Below are 20,271 nucleotides of genomic sequence, written 5' to 3' on the forward strand. Positions count from 1 at the left end.
AGGAGAGTGTGGTGCCAGGGAGATGTCATTTAATGGTTACAAAATTAGAGTTAGAAAAGAGAAATAACTTCTATTGTTCAATAGCATGGTAGGGTAATATACTGAGTTCTTGGAAAAGTCATGATACTTTATTTTTTTTTTGGAGAGGTTTTTGCTCTAGGGCGTGTGCGCTCGCCAGACAGACAGAGACAGAGACAGAACGCGAGAAATCACCCCCCAGGGGGGATGACCACACCGCAATCCCTTCTCCTCCATTCTCCTCTCGGGATCTTGGGCACACGCGCACATGTGCCTGGCATGAGTTTTAAGCCACCGGGTATGGGACGCGAACCACGGTCGACTACATGGGAATCCAGCGACATAGCCATTACTCTAACTGCTGGTCCCGAGTCATGACACATTTTTGCGTAGAAAACTATGGAAAAATATGTCATGATTTTTCTGATGAACTAGTAGTTAATAGTCATTTATTGTATATTTCAAGATGATGGACATGTAGTTATGCTGATTTGGTCATACACATTGTATTTATGTACTTAAAAAAAAATCACATTTTACCCTGTAAGTATGTCTTTTCTAAGACAGTGCAATTCAATAAAAATTTCATCTTTTTATTATTGCAGATTTCAAATTCCACCTACAAAGACAAGAATGAAGAATACAAAAGACAGTTCACGCATCTACCTGATACAGAGAAGCTGATAGCAGGTAAAAGGACAGAAATGTGCAAAAAAACCCGGTTTTATTACCTCATTATCAAAACAAGACTGGTGGGTGACAACATATCCAGGAAAAATAAAACATTGGGGTGGACAGAACATAGCTTCCAAAATAAATAGTCTCTTACTGTTCACAGTTAAGACAATGTAAAACTGAGTTGCAGTCTGGGGAGGAGTGGTTTCTGAGTAATAAGAATGTTAAGTACTAACTAAGATAACAGAACTAATACATGATTTGTCATAGTTCTGGTGCTTGTTTCATATGGTTTTGAAAGGATGATTTCAACTTGTTCAGTAGATATTAACTTCATGGTGGCCTCTCTTTTAGTATTTTCAGGATGTTCCCATGATCCAGCATCCAAAGAGCCTATGTATGACACAGAAAGGTCTCTATGGAACTCTCATCCAACATTACGATGGGTATCAATGTTGTTAGTTTAATGATCACTTTTAGTGTCACTGCTCTGTGTTCCAATAAGTGCCTTGTTCTTTCTTCTAGCTTATATTTACAGACCCGTTATGTGTAGTTTTTGCTGCTGTCATCCTGAGACCTAGGCAGTATTGGACTTATAATAGGTACTTGATGGTGGGTGGAGAGTTGACGGGTTGATGAATGAATGATTGAATAAATGAACACCAGTGTCACTTAAAATCAGAAGGGCCAGCAGGAGGCATGGTGGTTAAGGTGCTAGATTCCCAAATGGCTGCTCTGCGGTTCAAGTCTTGTACATGGCAGCTTGAAAAACTCAGCTGCACATATGTGTGGATGCCCCAAATCCCAGGAGGCCGATGGAGAAGGAATTGTGGCATGGCCATTCCCTGGGGAACTGTGATTTCTCACTTTCTCTCTCTCTCTGGTGAGTATATGTGTCCTATGGAAAAAAAAAAAAAAAACTAAACTAAAAAAAAAAATCAGGAGAGTAGATGAGCTCATGGATCACATGTAGAGTTAAGAGAATAGTGAAAAAGAATTATGACATCAGTAGAAGAGAATTAGTAAAAGATTTAGAAGGAAAGGCTAAAGAGTGTGTGAAAGGGCCAACTGGTGGCATGGTGGTTAGGATGGCCAGATCCTACGTGGCTAACTGTGGGGTTTGAGTCTTGGACTTGGGGGCTTGAAAAACATGCCAGGCACGTATGTGTGCATGTCCAAAATCTTGAAGGAATGGACAAAGGACTGGTGTGGCCATCACCCTGGGGTGTGCTTTCTCACTTTCCCGCTCAGTGTCTCTCTCTCCGGTGAGCGCACATGCCCTATAGCAAATTAAAAAAGAGAGAGTGTAAAAATCCAGAAGAAAGAACGATTGCAGTATTCAAGGATGCAGAGAATTAAAAGAATCAGAATATGGTCAGCAGTATGATATAGAGTTGAACTAAATGAAAATGAAATACACAAAATAATGATTTGTGGCGTGCAACTAATGTAGTATAGAGAAGAACATTTATAACATTAAATGCACATATTAGGAAACAAAAAGGAAGTAAAATTAGTACCCTAAACTTACACTTCATAAAACTGTAGAAAGAAGTTAAACCTAAAACAAATGTAAATAAAGAAAGAATAAAGATTGCAACATAAATCAATGAAATTTAAAACAGAAAAAAATAGAGAAAATCAATGAAACCATTATTTAAGATCAATAAATATGATAAATTGGTATCCTGGTTGACCAAGAATGAAGATAGAAGACACAGATTACCGACTGATCCCATGGGTATCATAAAGATAATAAAAAAAAAATACTGTGAACAAGACTATGAACAACAACTTAGAGAAGATGGAGATATCCTTTGAAAGACATAAACTACCAAAATTTGCGCAAGAAGAAACAGCCTGAGATAGCCCTATGCCTACTAAAGAAATTGTGTTAGTAGTTTAAAATCTTCCAAAAAAGAACATCTTGAGCCTACATGGTTTCAGTGGTGAATTCTAACAGACATTTAAAAAATAATTAGTACTATCTCTTCCAGAAAATAAGAAGTCATGTCCTAACTCATTTTATGATTAGTAATACCATGATACCCAAACCAGACAAAAACATTACAAGAAAACTACAGATCCATATCTCTCATGAATGTAGACATGAAAGGCCTACACAAAATATTAGCAAATGAGATTTAGCAATCTTTAGTAATAGATTATGACCTTATTTATTCCAGGAATGCAAGACTGGTTTAACACTCAAAACCAACCAATGTAATTTACCATATTGGCACACTAAATACAAAGACCCATAGAATCATTGCAATGATTCAGAGATAGCAGTTGGCAAAATTTGATTTCCGTTTGTAAGCAGATAGTCTCAGCAAGCTAGGAGTAAAGGGAAGTAGTTTTTCTAACTACTTAAAACGCATCTTTGAAAAACCTGCAACTAAGATCAAAGTTCATGAAGAGAGAGCGAATGTTGTCTACTTTAAGTTAGGAACAAGGCTAAGGCGTCTTCTCTTACTACTGAATATTTTCCTGTAAGTTAAATGTTCAATAAGTGAAATAAAACTAGAGAGGGAAACAAAGGCATACAGATTGGAGAAAAAAAAAAAACTTTCTGGAAGAAGACATAATTAGTTATGTAGAGCATTTCAGATCATCTATCAAACTTCTAGGATTAATGAGTGAACTTAACAAATGCATAGGATTGAACAGATTGGAGAAAAAAAAAAACTTTCTTGGAAGAAGACATAATTAGTTATGTAGAGCATTTCAGATCATCTATCAAACTTCTAGGATTAATGAGTGAACTTAACAAATGCATAGGATTGAAAGTTTATAAAAAGGAAATAATCATATTCCCACATACCAGTAGTAAGCAATTAGAATTTGAATTTTAAAACACCATTTACCCACAAACAAAATGCTTGAGTCTAAAATCTAGCAAATGTGCAGGCTCTGTATGCTGGAAATGAAAACACTGATAAAAGAAGTAAAAGAGCACCTGAGTAGATGTTTACGGATTGGAACACTCGACTTGGTTAAGATCTTGATTCTCTCCAATCAAAATCTCCATAAGCTTTTTCATAGATATTGACAAACTGATTCCAAAATTTATATGGAAAAGAAACTAGAATGGCCAAGTAATTTCTGAAAAGGAGCAATGCTATAGGACACATACTACTAGATTTTAAGATTTATTACAAAATTATAGTAATCAAGATAGTGGATTTGCAAAATGATGAACAGGTCAATGGAACAGGAAAAAACCTCAAATGTAAATTCACATAAATATTAATATGTGAAATTATTTTTAACAAAGGTGCAAAGGCTATTCAATGGAGAAAGAATAGTTTATTTCATAAAAGATGTTGGAACAACTAGATGTCCATATAGAAAAGAAATGACCCTCAATGCATAATCCTAACACTTTATGTAGAAATGAACTCAAAATGGATCATAGAACTTATTATATACATAAAACCATAAAGTTTCTAGAAGAATAATATATGTGTTTTCCTAGGGAAAATCTTTATAACTTGGATTGGGTTGTGAGTTTTTAGATGGAACACCATAAGCATGAATCATTTTTTAAAAAAACAGTAAAGTGAGCTTTATAAAAATTAAATTTTTTCCAAGCAGAAGATCCTGCTAAGTCGCGGGCCTTGTGTGTGAGTGCCTGAGATATGAGGACCTGGAGGACTGGAGTAGGAGGCTCTTGGTATACGATGCTTATGGAGAGTGCGCACCCATTTCTCTCTCTCTCTCCCTGTTATATGTGTGCACAAGCACTCTACCATGAATAAAAAGAAAATTGTATTTATAAAATGGATATTTTTAAGAGATTATAAATATAAGCCACATAATATAAAAATTATTCAACAATGATGTAACTGATTTTAAAATTAAAGCTTGAATTCAGAGTATAACTATTCTTATAAGTCAATAATAAGAACACAAACAACTAAATTAAAAAAAAAAATAGGTAAACAGACACTTTACCAAAGAAGATATGGGGATCGTAAATAAGTACATGAAAAGATGCTCAGCATCAATTGTCATAAGAAATGCAGATTAAAAGCACAGTTGGGGAACCAGCAGTTAGTGTAATGGCTATGTCGCTGGACTCCCACGTAGTCGACCGCGGTTCGCGTCCCGGACCCGGTGGCTTAAATCTCACGCCGGGGGGTGATTTCTCGCTTTCTGTCTCTCTGTCTCTCTCTGTCTGTCTGGCGAGCACACGTGCCCTATAGTGAAAACCTCTCAAAAAAACCCTAAAAAAAACCACAGTTGGGACCAACAGTTAGCGTAATGGCTATGTCGCTGAACTCCCATGTAGCTGACCGCAGTTCAAGTCCTGGACCCGGTGGCTTAAACTCACGCCGGGCACATGTGTGTGCATGCCCAAGATCCTGAGAGGAGAATGGAGGAGAAGGGATTGTGGCATGGCCATCCCCCCTGGAGGGTGATTTTTTGCTTTCTATCTCTCTGTCTCTCTCCGTCTTTCTGGCAAACGCATGACCCGTGCTTTTTGAAAACGAAAAACGCCAATAAAAAAAAAAAAAAAAAAAAAAAAAAAAAAAAAGCACAGTTACATAAACTACACACCTGCTTTCAATAGAATTGCTAAAATTAAAAAACAACCCACCAATTGAAAACCTGACGATACCAAATGGTCATGAGCAGACCAGCAGGAGCTCTCATCCATTAGTTGTGGGAATGTAAGTTGATATAACCACTTTGTATGGTAGATTGGAAATAACCAAGATGTCATTCAACAGGTGAACGAATAAACTGGTACATCTATACAAAGGAATACTATTCAGCAGTAAAAAGGAACAAGCTACATAGCAAGCCAAATGAATCTCAAATGCATCTTTCTAAGTGAAAAACAACAACAACAAACTAACCCCCAAACCTACATACAGTATTACTCCCTTTATATTCGATCCTAGAAAAGTCTAAACCAAAGGAATGGGAACCAGCTCTGTGGTTACTGCGGTGTGAAGGGAAGCACTGCTACACAGAGGACATTTTAGGGTTATGGAATGATTCTGTGTAGTACTTCAGTAGTGGTTCCATAATGCCGTATATTTGTTAGACCTTTACAGGGGGAACTTTGTTGTTTAAAAATGTGAAAAGCAACTTGGATATCAGGAGATCCCAGGATGGAATGCTGACTACGACAAAAGAAACAAACTGCTACTGATGAGTGTTGTAACTGTGTTCAAGGATGGGCTACTATATTTACATCTCTTCCCTGACTGACTGCGGAGAGGGCCTTGAAACAATGACCCCCTAATAGCAATGAGCACAGCCAGGGCCCAGATCCTGGGTTCCAAACACTATTGTCCAATGAAAGAAACAAGAGCTCCTTAAGGAAATGGCCCAGTCTATGGCTGGGACAGTGAAAAATGCAAGATGAGCAAATTTGGAACATCTCGTAGTGCCAGAAAGTAAAAAAGAAAACCGAGCAAACCCCCAAACGGCGCCGGAGCCACCTCGAAAGAGTTCAGTGGCCAAAGTTAGATAACTTGAACGACAAAGTAATGATAATATTGGATATAATGTGAAGAATACACATATTGGTATAAATACATGTGTGAATAATTAAATTAACGGGATAAGGCACAAACATGCCAGAAGAATTCTAGCATCCTCAGGTAATTGATAGGAAATTGATGTAAGTTTGAGAAGCTCCGATCTAGGAAATGAAGTGCATACTTAAAAGTTGAAAGCCTTGCTGGGTTTTTGTACTTTGTACATACCATGGTGAAGAGGATCTCTAAAATATCTTAACCAATGCATACATATTGATAAAGCTGATTTTATCAATGTAAGCCCATGTCTGGCATCCAGTATGCTGATGCACAAACCACCAATTTTATCAATGAAAACCTCTTTCTACTGTGTATATGCTAATAAGCCAGACATTTGATGCTGAACAGTGATAAAGATACTCGAGGGGTTTATATGAAGGACAGTCATGAGATGATACAGTTCATAGTCTCTCAGTACGCATGCTTTCTCTCCCCCACCCACCACTCCCACCCTACGCCAGCTTGCACAGCCACCCTGTTCACTCAGGTAATTAGAGAAGTTAAAAAACGTTTCGGGTAATGATGGCACTGAAAAAAGTATACAGGCTCTCAAGCTGAATATTGCTGTGATGTCCGGTAGCCTTGGACGGAGTATGGGTGTACGTTAATTCCCAGCACTGTGGTCTACCATGAGTATAGGCAAAGTAAGGCTCTGGAAGGGAGGTGACATGAACTGCTGGGAGCTGGAAATGGAGCTGGAAAGTATTTCAATGCACTCAGAGAAGTATTTGTTACTTCTTTAACTTCCTATAATCCTTAAAGGAATTCTATTTCTTTACAAGTCTATCCAACAAAAAGCCTTATGCCCAGATGTTTTCACAGATAGTTTTACTGAACTTTCAGGGAACAGATGGTCTCTGATTATGCAATAGGAAAACAATTTTTTCCCTAATTTGTTTTTGGAGTTATTTTAACCTTGAAATAAATTGGGCCAGGTGGTGGGGGTTGGGGTGGGTGGAGGCGGGTAGGGGAGAGAAAACGTGTACCAAGAAAATAGGACTGTATTGTCTGTGGTTGTCCTCCGGATGAATAAAAGACTAGATGGATTGAACAGAGTAGGTTGCTTTGTAAGCGTATGCCTCCATGTACCCCAGAGAACTCTCCCCTGTCTGCGTGGGAAGTGAGGAGGCATGTTGACGGACACATCTTCACCTTTTGCAAAGAGAAAGAAGGGGGTGGATTCCCACCTTAAATGCCAAAATGAGACCTTAACTTTGGGGTACTTAGATTTACATCAGGGGCTGTGGCCTCCCCTAGGCTTGTGGTCTCATAGCTTACATTTTTCGTACATTGGAGATGGGAGGAAATGACGTCACTGTTGGAGGAGGTGGCGTGTGTGGCTGACCTCGCCATAAGGAAGCCATCGGTGGTCTCTGTTCTAACCACATTTCTTTGTACCTGCTGATGCTAAGTGTGCAGACAGAGAGGAACGGCTTTATCTCTACTGCAGTCTTCTGTATATTTTTATATTTTTTGAGCCAAGGCCTTCTCCATATTCTTATTTATACATTGGTATCCATATTCTGTCTTCCAAAAATTTATGAAAACTTTCCATCTGCTACCCCTCAGCATTTTTCTTTCTTTTTTTTTTTTTGGATTTGGTATTTTAATTTCTTGTGACTACAAATTACTTTTTGCAAGCTAGGAATGGAATCCTAAGGCAGTCAGGTCCTCTAGGGATCTAGGCTCAGTCCTGCAATCTTAAGCGGAAAGACCCCATCATACGAGGCGCTGGCAACAAGGTTACAAGCTCTTAAGTAATAAGCACTTACTTGCATTAGCCAAAAAAGTGCAGTCTTTGAAGGCATGACGTAGAGCATCTTCATCTCTGAAGGACAGAATGACCCAAACCATATGCTAGCCAACCCACCGGTGAGGTGGAACAGAGCTGGCTAAGGATTAGTAAACAGAGAAAGTGCTTAAGTTTTGAAACCTTCCTCTGCAGTTTTAAAAATTCTTGGTTGCTGTCAGTAAAAAAGCAAGTAAAAAATATTATCAATGGACTCCTGCTGACGTTTGCCTTTTTTTTTTTTTTTTTTTAAACCAGGGTCTTCCAGTACAATATGTAGAGTTAAATGCAGGGGATAAGACACTTAGGTAATGGAAAAATACATTCCTTGGTAATAAGAAATGAGATACACTGCAGTATTTCGTTTGCTACAAGAACAAATTAACAATGAAAATTATTTCAAAGAAACTCTCAACTCTAACAAGGGTGGTGGTGGTAGTCCTTCCCGCTACAGCATAACCTCCCGCTTCCCCAGACAGTGAACACAGCCAATCTTTCAGGGTACAAATTCATGTGGAAAAACTTACTGGGAGCCTTTGCCAGGGCCACGAGATAAATGCAGAGCATGTCCTAAGGGATGGATCCATAAAACCTAGTATCTTTCAACATCTGCAGACTAAGAGTTTCCTAGCCCCGAGCTGTAGTTTTTGCTCAGTATCTTTAAGCCGGGTGCAGTTCCATGTCTCTGCTCAGGATGAGAGGAGAGTGGACATCGGGATGCGTAGTGGGCATGCGCAGGTGGTGAACTCCCAGCAGGGACACCAGAATGCCCGTGATCAGGACTGGAGCAGCCGGGTCTGCCCGCCTTTGCTGACATAGCCTGACAGCAGGCGGGAGCCAATCAGAACAGCACCGTGCCAAGCGCAATGGCCTTATAAGGGATCGTAGGAGGGCTTTACTCCTACTCTGAAGGTCAGTGCTGGGAGCTCTGAGCGCTTCACTTTATTACTGGGGATTCCAGTAGCCAGGTTGGCACCAGGAGGGAGCCGACCACGAGAGCCACGCCAGGACGCCTGCGCAGAGCTGGCCCGCATCGCGCCGCCCACCCACAGCCACAGTCACCCCTCAGCACTGTTGTGAAATTAACCTCTCCTGCGTCTTTCCTGTCATCTCAAAAGAATTTTAGAGAGGGGGAAATAAATACATGTCTAGTACTTTTTCCAACCTGGATCAGATTCTCTATGTACTTATTTTTTAATAAAAGAACAGTATTTGTACTTCCAAATTTGCTTACCTCTTTGGACATATTTAGCTCGGGAGACTGTGCCGTTTAGTGCCACCATTGCTCAAAACACTTTTTTAACTTCTCTGATTACCTGAGTGAACGAGGTGGATGTACAAGCTGGATAATGTATCGGGGAAATAGAATTAAATTTAAAAAATTTCCTACCAGTTTAGGTAACCTCTCCAATACAAGCAGACGAGAAAGAAAAGTTTTGTTATTTATAAGCATTTTTAAAATTTTTTATTTCGAAGAAGTTTTTGCTATAGTGCGCGTGAGCTCTCCAGAAAGAGAGACGGAGAGACAGAAAGCAAGAAATCACCCCCCAGGGGGGATGGTCACGCCGCAATCCCTTCTCCTCCATTCTCCTCTCAGGATCTTGGGCACGCACGCACACGTGCTCGACGTGAGTTTAAGCCACTGGGTCCGGGACTTAAACTGCGGTCAACTACATGGGAGTCCAGCGACATAACCGTTATACCAACTGCTGGTCCCTATTATTTATAAGCATTAAACCAGAATCTGATATGTTTCAAAAGCAGTTTGCAGAAAAGATAGCAAAAACAGAAGGAAACCTATCTGTTAAGTAGCTAATCAGATGCAACCCATTACATAGTATTCTAAAGAAATGGTAATTAGTCCTATTAGTCCTCAATGAGAGGACCAATACCACCATTTGTCACATATAGTTCATCCCAAATTTACTCGGTAATTAGGTGATCATCAGTGTTAGCTAATTAGTTGAATTCAAAGGAAAACATAAACTTTCTATCTTTTTTTCTTAACTTTAAATCATAGTGTTAACTTTATTTTTCTTCTGTAAAAAACAATTTGTATACAGGGGTAGTTTATGTTAAACAATAAATGCTGGAGTTACAAATATAAATCTTCCCTAATGAGGTACACTGACAATTGGTTAAAGAATGGGTTTTGTTTGCTTGCTTGTTTAAATGATCAGGGAGGACATATCATAAAGTAATATAAGAACATCTTTAAAAAATGAATACTACACAATTTCAGGTAATACTGGCTTAGAATTTGTACTTTTCTGATATGGTAATTCCAGTTCACTTTTTAATTTTTTTTTTTTTTTTTAGAGAGGTTTTTGCTATAGGGTGCATGCGCTCGCCAGAAAGACAGAGAGAGACAGAAAGATAAAAAGCGAGAGATCACCTCCCCAGGGGGGATGGCCACACCGCAATCCCTTCTCCTCCATTCTCCTCTCAGGATCTTGGGCACACATGCACACGCGCCTGGCGTGAGTTTAAGCCACCGGGTCCGGGACTTGAACTGTGGTCGACTACATGGGAGTTCAGTGACATAGCCATTACATTAACTGCTGTTCCCCCACTTTTCAAATATTTTAAATTTAATTTTAATTTAATTGCTAATTTTTTAATTTTTTTTTTAGGAGAGATTTTGTTATAGGATGCATGTGCTCACGAGAGAGACAGAGACAGAAAGAAAGAAATCACCTGCTGGGGAACCAGCAGTTACTGTAATGGCTATATCGCTGGACATGTGTGCACACATGCTCACAATCCCGAGAGGAGAATGGAGGAGAAGGGATTGTGGAATGGCCATCCCCCTCGGGGGGTGATTTCTCGCTTTCTGTTTCTCTGTCTTTCTGGCTAGCGCACGTGCCCTATAGCAAAAACCTCTTAAAAAAAATTAATAGAAATCACCTGCGGGGGGGGCATGGCCATGCCATAATCCATTCTCTTCCATTCTCTTGGGATTTTGAGCACATATGCAGATGCCCCCAGCATGAGTTTCAAGCCACTGGGTCCAGGACTCAAACTGCAGTCAGCCATGTAGCAACCCAGCGACATAACCACCATACCATTTGTTGTTCACTCCAGTTCATTTAAGAAAAATATATTTATTTTGTATTCACTCACTGAATATCATCACAGCATGCAAGATGCAGTTTCCCATCCAGAATACACTGTACAGTGGCTTAGTCATACATGTTCTCACAAATAATTTTCCATTTCTTATTTCTCACCCTCTGCCATACCCCACCCACCTCTCTCTCTGTCTCTGGTATCTGCAGTTGCTTTCCGTTGCCTTTTTTTTTTTTTTTGTCCCACATTTTATTGGTTAACAAAATATCTTAATTGATCTAACTACTTCCAATAGCGAGTTCAGCTGATATATAAATATCTGTGAACAAATGTTTGACTTTAGGCTGAAACTGTGAGTAGAATGAATATATTATAATATAGCACCTAGCTGAGGCTATATACCTTACTGTTTTTATTAAATAGGTATTTTAATATAAAATAGGTATTTTAATATTTAATAAAGCCAGTTTTAGCTTTAATAAATCAAAATAAAAAAAACATTAAGAGAACTTTGCTTAAGAGTTAAAGCCAGGAAGCAGGTTAGAATTCTGTTCAAATAGTTACCTGGATCTGTTGACAATTCAAGAGAAGAAAAATATCCTTATCTCTGGACTGCAAAGCATAGAAAAAGATCAGTATTGTTTTAGTCAAAAGCCAAAAAATTCTATTTCATCAGCTCAGTCTCAGGTACTTGATCTAACTTTTGTGGTCCGAACTTTCTGTTCACTCCAGTTCACTTTTTTTTTTTTTTTTTGAGAGGTTTTTGCTATAGGATGTGTACGCTCGACAGAGAGACAGAGAGACAGAAAGCAAGAAATCCCCCCCCCCCTCCCGGGGGGATGGCTATGCTGCAACTCTATAGTAGAAACCAAACAAAATAACAAAAATCAACATAAAATATAAAAACATGAGAATGTTTTTTTTTTTTGTTACTTAAACACTAAGTGTGGAAAGAATCCTAAAAATGTTTCAAATAACTTTTATTTTATTTTATGATTTATTTACTTATTTTAAGCAATGTCAGCATTATTGGACTCTCAAAGATGATTGCTACTACAAAGTAATGCTTTGACATATACAAAGTACATAATTTTATTTATGATTGTTGTTAGAAAGAAACAATTTGAGATATACAAAGTATATGATTTTGACTTCTCTCTCTCTCTCTCTCTCTCTTTTTTTTTTTTTTTTTTTTTTTTGAGAGGTTTTTGCTATAGGGCATGTGCACTCGCCAGAAAGAGTGAATCGGAGAGACAGAAAGTGAGAAATCAGCCCCTAGAGGGGATGGCCAAGCCTCAACTCCTTCTCCTCCATTCTCCTCTTGGGATCTTAGGCACACACGCACAGGTGCCCGGCATGAGTTTAAGCCACCCGGTCCGGGACTCAGACTGTGGTCTACTGCATGGGAGTCCAATGATATAGCCATTACACCACCTATGGTCCCATGATTTTGACTTCTTTAAACAAAGATATGATTGTTTAAAAAAATACTCTTCATTGTCACTTTTCTTATGGATAGATAGACCTAAATTCTTTGGTAAAACTAAACAGTATCTTTTTTTTTTTTTAAAAGAGAGCTTTTTGATAGGGTGGGTAAGCGAGACAGAGAGATAGAAAGTGAGAAATCACTCTCCAAGGGAAATGGTCACGCTGCAATCCCTTCTCCATTCTCCTCTTGGGATTTTGGGCACTTATGCACACATGCCCAGTGTGTTTAAGCTACCAGGTCTGGGACTCAAAACAGAGTCCAATATGTGGAATGTAACCATTATGCCATCTGCTGGTCTCTAACCAGTATATCTTATTTATTTAAATATGTGTGTAATACTTACCTTGCGAGCTTACTCTCGAAGCATAACTATGTAGTTCTGATTCACTCCAACTGTACTCCCAAGCACTTTGTACTGTAACTAGTTATAGTTACTAAAATAATCTTTAGGAGTGGGATCCATTTATTCGTGCTGCTATTAGTCATGTAATGAGTAGTAAGTTGATATTAATACAGGCATCAGAATTACCTAAGTTGCTTGCATGATTTCCTTCATTTTTTGTCTTTCTAGTAACCAATTACTACTGTTTCTAGGAACCAATTCCAAAGCTATAAAGTCCATGAAGTAACTTTTGACATATGTTGTTTTCTTATTTTATTCTAGATGAATCAGATTGTTAGTATGTCTCGAACGAGGTAGACTATTGCCTCCTGAAATGCTGATTATTATTGTGGTACATGTTTGTTTACTAGTAGAGAAACTGGGAGAAAAGAAAGAGTTGAATTCCTTTTCTTTAAAGAAAAATCTTCCATTTTTTTGCATAAGACATGTAGGTGAGGAAGTCATTTTTTTTTTTTTAAATTAACTTTAGGGACCAGCCGTTGGTGTAATGGCTATGTTGCTGGACTCCCATGTAGTTGACTGCAGTTTGAGTCTTGGACCCGGCGGCTTAAACTCACACCAGGCGCGTGTGCGTGCGTGCCCAAGATCCCAAGAGGAGACTGGAGGAGAAGGGATGGCGGTGTGGCCATCCACCCTGGGGGGTGACTTCTCGCTTTCTATCTGTCTCTCTCAGTCTTTCTGGCAAGCTCACGTGCCCTATAGCAAAAACCTCTAAAAAAATCAACTTTATTGAGGTACAAGTTTATTGTGGTAAAACATACCATTTTAGAAAAACTATTTTTTAAAACCAATGAAAAGTCTGCCAATGTGTATCAAATAGTCTTCAGTTAAAATAATCTTAGTGGTGAATATAGCCTTAAATGTAGTTAATGTAAAATAATGCAGTGGTTCTTTTTTTTTTTTTTTTTTTTTTTAATTTGCCAGGGGATGTGTACTTTCACCAGGAGAAATAGTGATGACAAGACAGAGAAGAGAGAGGGAGAGGAAAGCACCCTTCAAGGGGGCATTGTTATGCTGCAGTCCTTTCTCCATTCTCCAGTTTTTTTGAGATTTTGAGTACGCACTCATGTCCAGTGTGTTTTTTCACGTTGCTTGAGCTGGGATTTGAACTGTGGCCATCTATGTGGGATCTAGCTCCCTTAACCACTAGGCCATGGGGCCAGTCCATAACAATCACACAAGAGCTTGCGAGAGGGAGCTTGTAGACTCTTTTTTTTTTTTTTTTAAAGAATTATTTATTTAATTTTATTTATTCATTCATTTGTTCTAATGTGACCAGAGAGAGGCATACAGAGAGAGAGAAGGAAAGTGAGAAAGCAAGCCACAGGTCTGATATTCGAACCCAATCATGTGGGAGTGTCCAGTATCAACCACCACACCACCCACTGGTCCTGAGACAGTTAGACTCTTGACCTCACCCCAGAGCTACTTAATCAGGAACTCTGGAAGTGGGGCCTACCAATTCGTGTTGTAATATATTTATCAGCTATTTCTGATCTGAAGTTGAGAAGCATTGTATGGAAGAAACGTTTTACTGGTTCTGATAAAAATGTCAGGACGCTTCAAAGTAACCTTTAGCCCAGTCCTGGTGTTAGAGATGCATATGAGTAAATGACTAACTTAATCTGCTTAATTATCTACTAGGGATTCTTGTTTTCTGGCATCTCAGTTTTATTTTGCTGAAGGAAGCGTTGTAAAAGACTGAATTACTTTGCTCATTTTTTTATATTTGTTTAGCCACTTAACCTGACTGAGGCTGAGTTTAAGTATTTTGAGGTTTATGCAGTTTTTCCCTAAAATGGCTAATGACACCATTTTAAAATTTAGTACTTCAGCTAAAGCTCCTTGCAGCAGGCCTCTATGTCTTACATGAACAACTTTAGCAATACCGTTTACATTAGCCACAGAGCTAGATCTTAATCTTAGAAGCGTGGTGTTAACATGTTTGTTAGGCAGTGACATTTACCAGGAGACTTAACTTTGCTGACTTTTAGTGCTGAAGTGGAGCAGATCAACTTTGAGATGAACTTAAAATGTTTATCGTTTTCTGAGTCATATCTGACCCCCATCTTATCAATCATCCATTCCTGGCCAGCCAGTGGCATGGTGGTTGCAGAGGCTGGATGCCACAAAGCTGACTCCACTGTCTGAGTCCTGGACCTTGCTGCTTGAAGAATACGCTGTATGCATGTACATCCATGTCCAAAATCCTGAAAGGAGAAATGGAGAAGGGAAGGGGGCGTGAATGTCCCCCACAGGGGGTGCTTTCTCACTTTCTTTCTCTCTTTCTCTGGCAAATGTGCATGCCCTCTGGCCAAATTAAAACAGACAGACAGAAACCCCAGCAAAGCCTTATCAATACTATCTCTTAAATATCTCCAAATTGAAACACTCTGTGTCTTAGTACTCTTACCTTCTGGTCTGAGCCACCATGAACTTTTCCCTAGATTTCCAACTGATTTATTGGAGTTTATTCTTACAATGTGAATAAAGTAACCTTTGGGACCAGCAGATAGCATAATGATTACATTGCTGGACTCCTACATAGTTGACCAGTTTGAGTCCTGGACCCGGTGCCTCGACACACACACCAGATGCATGTGCGCATGTGTCCCAAATCCCGAGAGGACACTGGAGAAGGGACTGTGGTATGACCATCTCCCTGGGGAATAATTTCCTACTTTCTATCTATCTCTCTGGCAAGCACATGCACCCAATAGTAAAAATCTCCTTAAAAAAAAAAAAAAGTCATCTTTAATAATGTACATTTGATTATGTCCCTTCCACTAGAAGGCAGTCAGTGGTTTCTCATAAAGTCCAGTCTCCCGTGGCTTGTAAGGCCTCACACGATCTAGGCTCTCCAGCTCTCCAGCCCAGAGACCCATCTTCTTTTAGGTCCTGAAATGCGCCATGTTTGTTTCTTTTTCACTGCACGCTGTTCCCTCGTAATCCTAAAAAAAGCTGAACCTTTATTGATGCCGGATCTTCGTTTAAAGGTCATTTTCCGCAGGAGTTCTTTGTGACACACGCTTCCCCCCCACCTCCCTACTTGCATAGCCCTTGTTCTGTGTTCTCACAGCTTCATCTGCACTTCCATCGTTGTCTTACCTACTTGTGCGTCCATTTGTTTACTGTCTGCCTTCCCGCTCTACCATATTCCATGAGGGCAAAAGTCATTTTTTTGTCATTCTAGTACACAGCAAAGTACCTGGGATGCGGTATCCAAAGACTACGTGTGAATGTTGTGACAGGGTTACACAAACAATGGCGACTTTCCACGTGTTGATATCGTATAAAGTTTATTCAGGCGTGAGATCTTGGTGAATAAGCTGTTTCTTATTTTTGCATGTATAGATTATGCTTGTGCTCTTCAGAGGGACATTTTGCTTCAGGGACGACTCTACCTTTCAGAAAACTGGCTGTGTTTCTATAGCAACATCTTCAGATGGGAAACTACAGTAAGCTATATTTTGCATTTGATTGGTTGATACAAATAATTAAGTGATAGAAATATATACAGTCGTACTAAACACAATGTAGTTTCAATGCTTCTGTGGTAAATTTTGTGTATAGATACATATGGGTGTCTTTTGTGTAAGTGTGTAATATATTTTTCCAACTTAATACAGTCAACTCCACTTGTTCTAATACAGTTAGAGATTCCAGGCTGGAAAGAGCTTGAACATGCATCTGTGGCTGCCAAAACCATGCCTTATGTGATAGAACTGTTTGAATTCTGTTTGCGTGTTTCTGTGTTAATATGGACCACGAGTACCCACCTGTGTTTTTACACTTTGTGCTAATGTTAGATATAGGAGCTGGTGGGGGGAAATACTGCTACTGTTTTTCTTAGAATGCAAGTGTGTGTTTATCAACTCCATGTTTTTCAAGTGAGCTAGCATTCTGGGTTAAGTTGACTTAATACTTGGTATTTTGTGTTGTGTATGTTTTTGAAGACTGTGTTTTATAATTTTTTAATTCCTTTGTGTGTTTAGATCTCAATTGCTTTAAAGAACATAACCTTCATGACCAAGGAGAAGACTGCCCGACTCATCCCAAATGCTATCCAGATCATCACAGAGGGTGAAAAGGTGAAAAGCTTTGCTATTTTTGCCGTACCACATAATGTGAAGAAAATCCGCCTCATGCCAATCATTAGTGTTGGGAATATAGGTAATTCTTCTTGTAGTTAGGGATATCTGGTAAAGATCATTGTATTTAATACTAGATTTCTGTGCGTTTTGTTATTGGAAATTAACAGTAGAAGGTTGCTGACTTACTTTGTACTTTATAGTTTACAGAGAACTCACCCATACTTTTCACTTCTTCATTGTAAACATAGGTGGGGTACACATAGGCAAGATGCCCTTACTCTTTCTAAATCCCCTAAAAATTCTGTGATTGTTGTTAGTTGGTATTATCTGCACAATAATAACTAATAAAAACAAGTGGTTCTGGTAAATGGAAATTTGGGAAGCATACAAATAAACACATCGTCATCATCATCTTTTAGAATGGCAGTGATCTTTAACTACCGGCATTTCTGTTTTCCTCCTACAACATCTGTTGTTTCTTCATGATGTGATAGGAAGAATCTTTCTGTACTCTCCTAGAAAACTGGTTAGGGCTCTGTGTGTGACATTAAAGCATAATGCCGAGAAAGAAAGAAGGGAAGAAAAGAAACTATGGAAGAGAATGAATGGGAGGGAGAAAGACAGAAAGGAGGATGGAAAGAAGTAAATATAGAAAAAAGAGAACGGGGGACCAGCAGATGGCAGAATGGTTATGTTGCTGGACTCCCATGTATTATACCGTGGTTGGAGCTCTGGACCTGGTGACTTAAACCTCACGCTGGTGTGTGCTTACATGCCCAAAATCCCAGGAGGAGAATGGAGGTGAAGGGATTACAGTGTGGCCAAACCCCTCCCCTGTCCCCCACACACCAGGGGGTGATTTCTTACTTTCTGTCTCTCCAGGAAGCACATGTGCCCTACAGCGAAAGTCTCTTAAAAAGAAAAGAAAAAAGAAAGAAAGGGAGAAGGGAGAGGAGAGATAAACAGTACAAAGACATTAAATCTTTGTAATTATACCTTTTAATGTTATAAAGTTTCCTTTAGATGCACTTTAGGTTTTATTTCATTTTAAAGCAGTTACATCCCTCATAGAACACTTCCAAGTATGGTACAAAGATCTTTTCCCACTGAGCTGTTTGTCACCCTGATGCCTTCTAGCATGCATCTCCATCAAAGGCATTCTACCACACAACCACAGTATAAACGTCAAAATCAAGAAAAGGACATTGATCTGTTACCATTGTTCAAGCCTCAGACCCTGTTCAATCTACCCAGCAGTTCAGATAATGTTCTTTACCTAAAATAGAGTCAGTTCAGAATTACATATTATTATGACCTACAATTTCTTTTTAAAGAATTATTTCCTTTATTTTATTTATCATTATTGTTATTATTATTATTACTTTAATTTGACCACAGCAAGACACACACACACACACACACACACACAGAGATAGAGAGACAGAGAGAGAGAGAGAGAGTGAGAAAGCAAGCTGTCAAGTCCGGGACTTGAACTGTAGTCAGCCAAGTGGGATGTCCAGCACCTTTAACCACATGCCACCTGCAGGTGGTCCTCATGCTCTCTAATTTCTTAGAAAAGTCCCTTAGTCTTTCCTTTTTCTTGATTTTTGCCCTTGACACTTAAAAATTACATATCAGTTATTTTGTAGTTTATGTCTCAGTTTGTGATTGATGTTTCTCTGTGATAAAGTTTAGCTGATGTATTTTGGAAGAAATGCATGGAAGCTGTGCTCTGTTCTTTCCATCACATCCTGTCAGGCAGCACGTGATTTCAATTTGTACCATTATTGGTGATATTTACTTAAATCATCTTTCCTTCTCCCTTCCTGCCTTTCATGAGTCAGACAGATAGACAGACAGACGGACTTGTACCATAATAGGACCTTGTATGTTGTGATCCTCCCTGCCTCAAAACCCCACCACCGACCTTCAGTCAGCCAGGATCAAGGGTGTGCCTGTGGGAATGACTGGCACGTTCAGGCCAACCCGGGATTCAAACCTGGCCCTCCCTATGGCTCTGATATCACACAGCAATGCTCTCCCACTGCCCCACCATGGCTGGGCCTGACGTGACCATTTAATTAAAGTGCTGTCTGCCAGGCCTTCATATAAAGTTAGTGTGTTTTATTTTGTAATAAGTATTTTGTGGTAAAGTACTTTGAAACTATGTGAATTCACCATTCTCACCAAACTTTAACTTTCTTCACTCATTTACTTATATCAGTATAAACTTGTGGTTTCTTTTTTTTTTTTTTTTAGAGGTTTTTGCTATAGGATGTGTGCACTCACCAGAAAGACAGAGAGAGACAGAGACAGAAAGCGAGAAATCACCCCCTGGGGGAATGGCCACGCCACAATCCCTTCTTCTCCACTCTCCTCTCGGGATCTTGGGCACGCACGCACACACATCCAGCATCTTCCTTTCTATGTGAGTTTAAGCCACTGGATCCAGGATTTGAACCGCAGTCGACTACATGGGAGTCCAGCGATATAGCCATTACACTAACTGCTGGTCCCTGAACTTGTGGTTTCTTACGTGTTCCACATTTCTTTCATATGTAGAGACCTTCCTCACACACTTGGGCCCTGACCTTCCGTGTGGGAATACCTTTCTTTGTGGGTGACCTCTTCATTCTTTCCTGGGTCTGACACCCTGTGCCCTAACCCTCACCCTTGCTGTAGATGCCTACTTTTCTCTGATGCACCAGCAGCTTCAGGGATGAACTGTTCAGGGAGGGAAGAGAACTAAAATTCATTTAGTCTTAATTTTATTTTATTTTATTATTTTTCTTTTTTTAATTTCAATTTATTTATTTGCATTCATTCACTGTACATCATTACAGCATACAAAATGAGATTTTCCATCCAGAGTACACTGTATATTGTCTCAATCAAGCACATCAACAAACATGCTATTGTCAGCAAATGATCTTCCATTTCTTGTTTTCTGTATGTTTTGCTTTTTCTCCCCCATCCTTGGTTCCCTCTCTTACCCTCTGCCACCTCCTGTTCTCCTCCCACACTGTCTCTGTTATCTATTTCTATACCATTTTCCCCCCACATTTTATTGAATCACCAAAGACCCTCATCAATCCAAATACCCTCCTAGCAAACACATGTGACACACACATTTCCATGAGCACAAGTCTAACTTTACGCATCCTATAAAGTAGCACCTA

General features: G+C 39.3%; 1 protein-coding gene across 1 annotated transcript in view; it reads left to right on the forward strand.

Annotated features, from left to right (window-relative positions):
* GRAMD1C (GRAM domain containing 1C) overlaps nt 1-20,271 on the forward strand; it is a 116,399-nt gene that overhangs the window by 33,098 nt on the left and 63,030 nt on the right. Inside the window, exons 3-5 of the mRNA XM_006161821.3 lie at nt 624-708; nt 16,353-16,456; nt 16,994-17,089. Of these exons, the coding sequence (XP_006161883.1) occupies nt 624-708; nt 16,353-16,456; nt 16,994-17,089 (285 nt within the window). The remainder of the gene's footprint in view (nt 1-623; nt 709-16,352; nt 16,457-16,993; nt 17,090-20,271) is intronic.

This window comes from Tupaia chinensis, unplaced genomic scaffold (genome assembly GCF_000334495.1).
Source record: "Tupaia chinensis unplaced genomic scaffold, TupChi_1.0 Scaffold139218_1, whole genome shotgun sequence".
Lineage (NCBI taxonomy): Eukaryota > Metazoa > Chordata > Mammalia > Scandentia > Tupaiidae > Tupaia > Tupaia belangeri.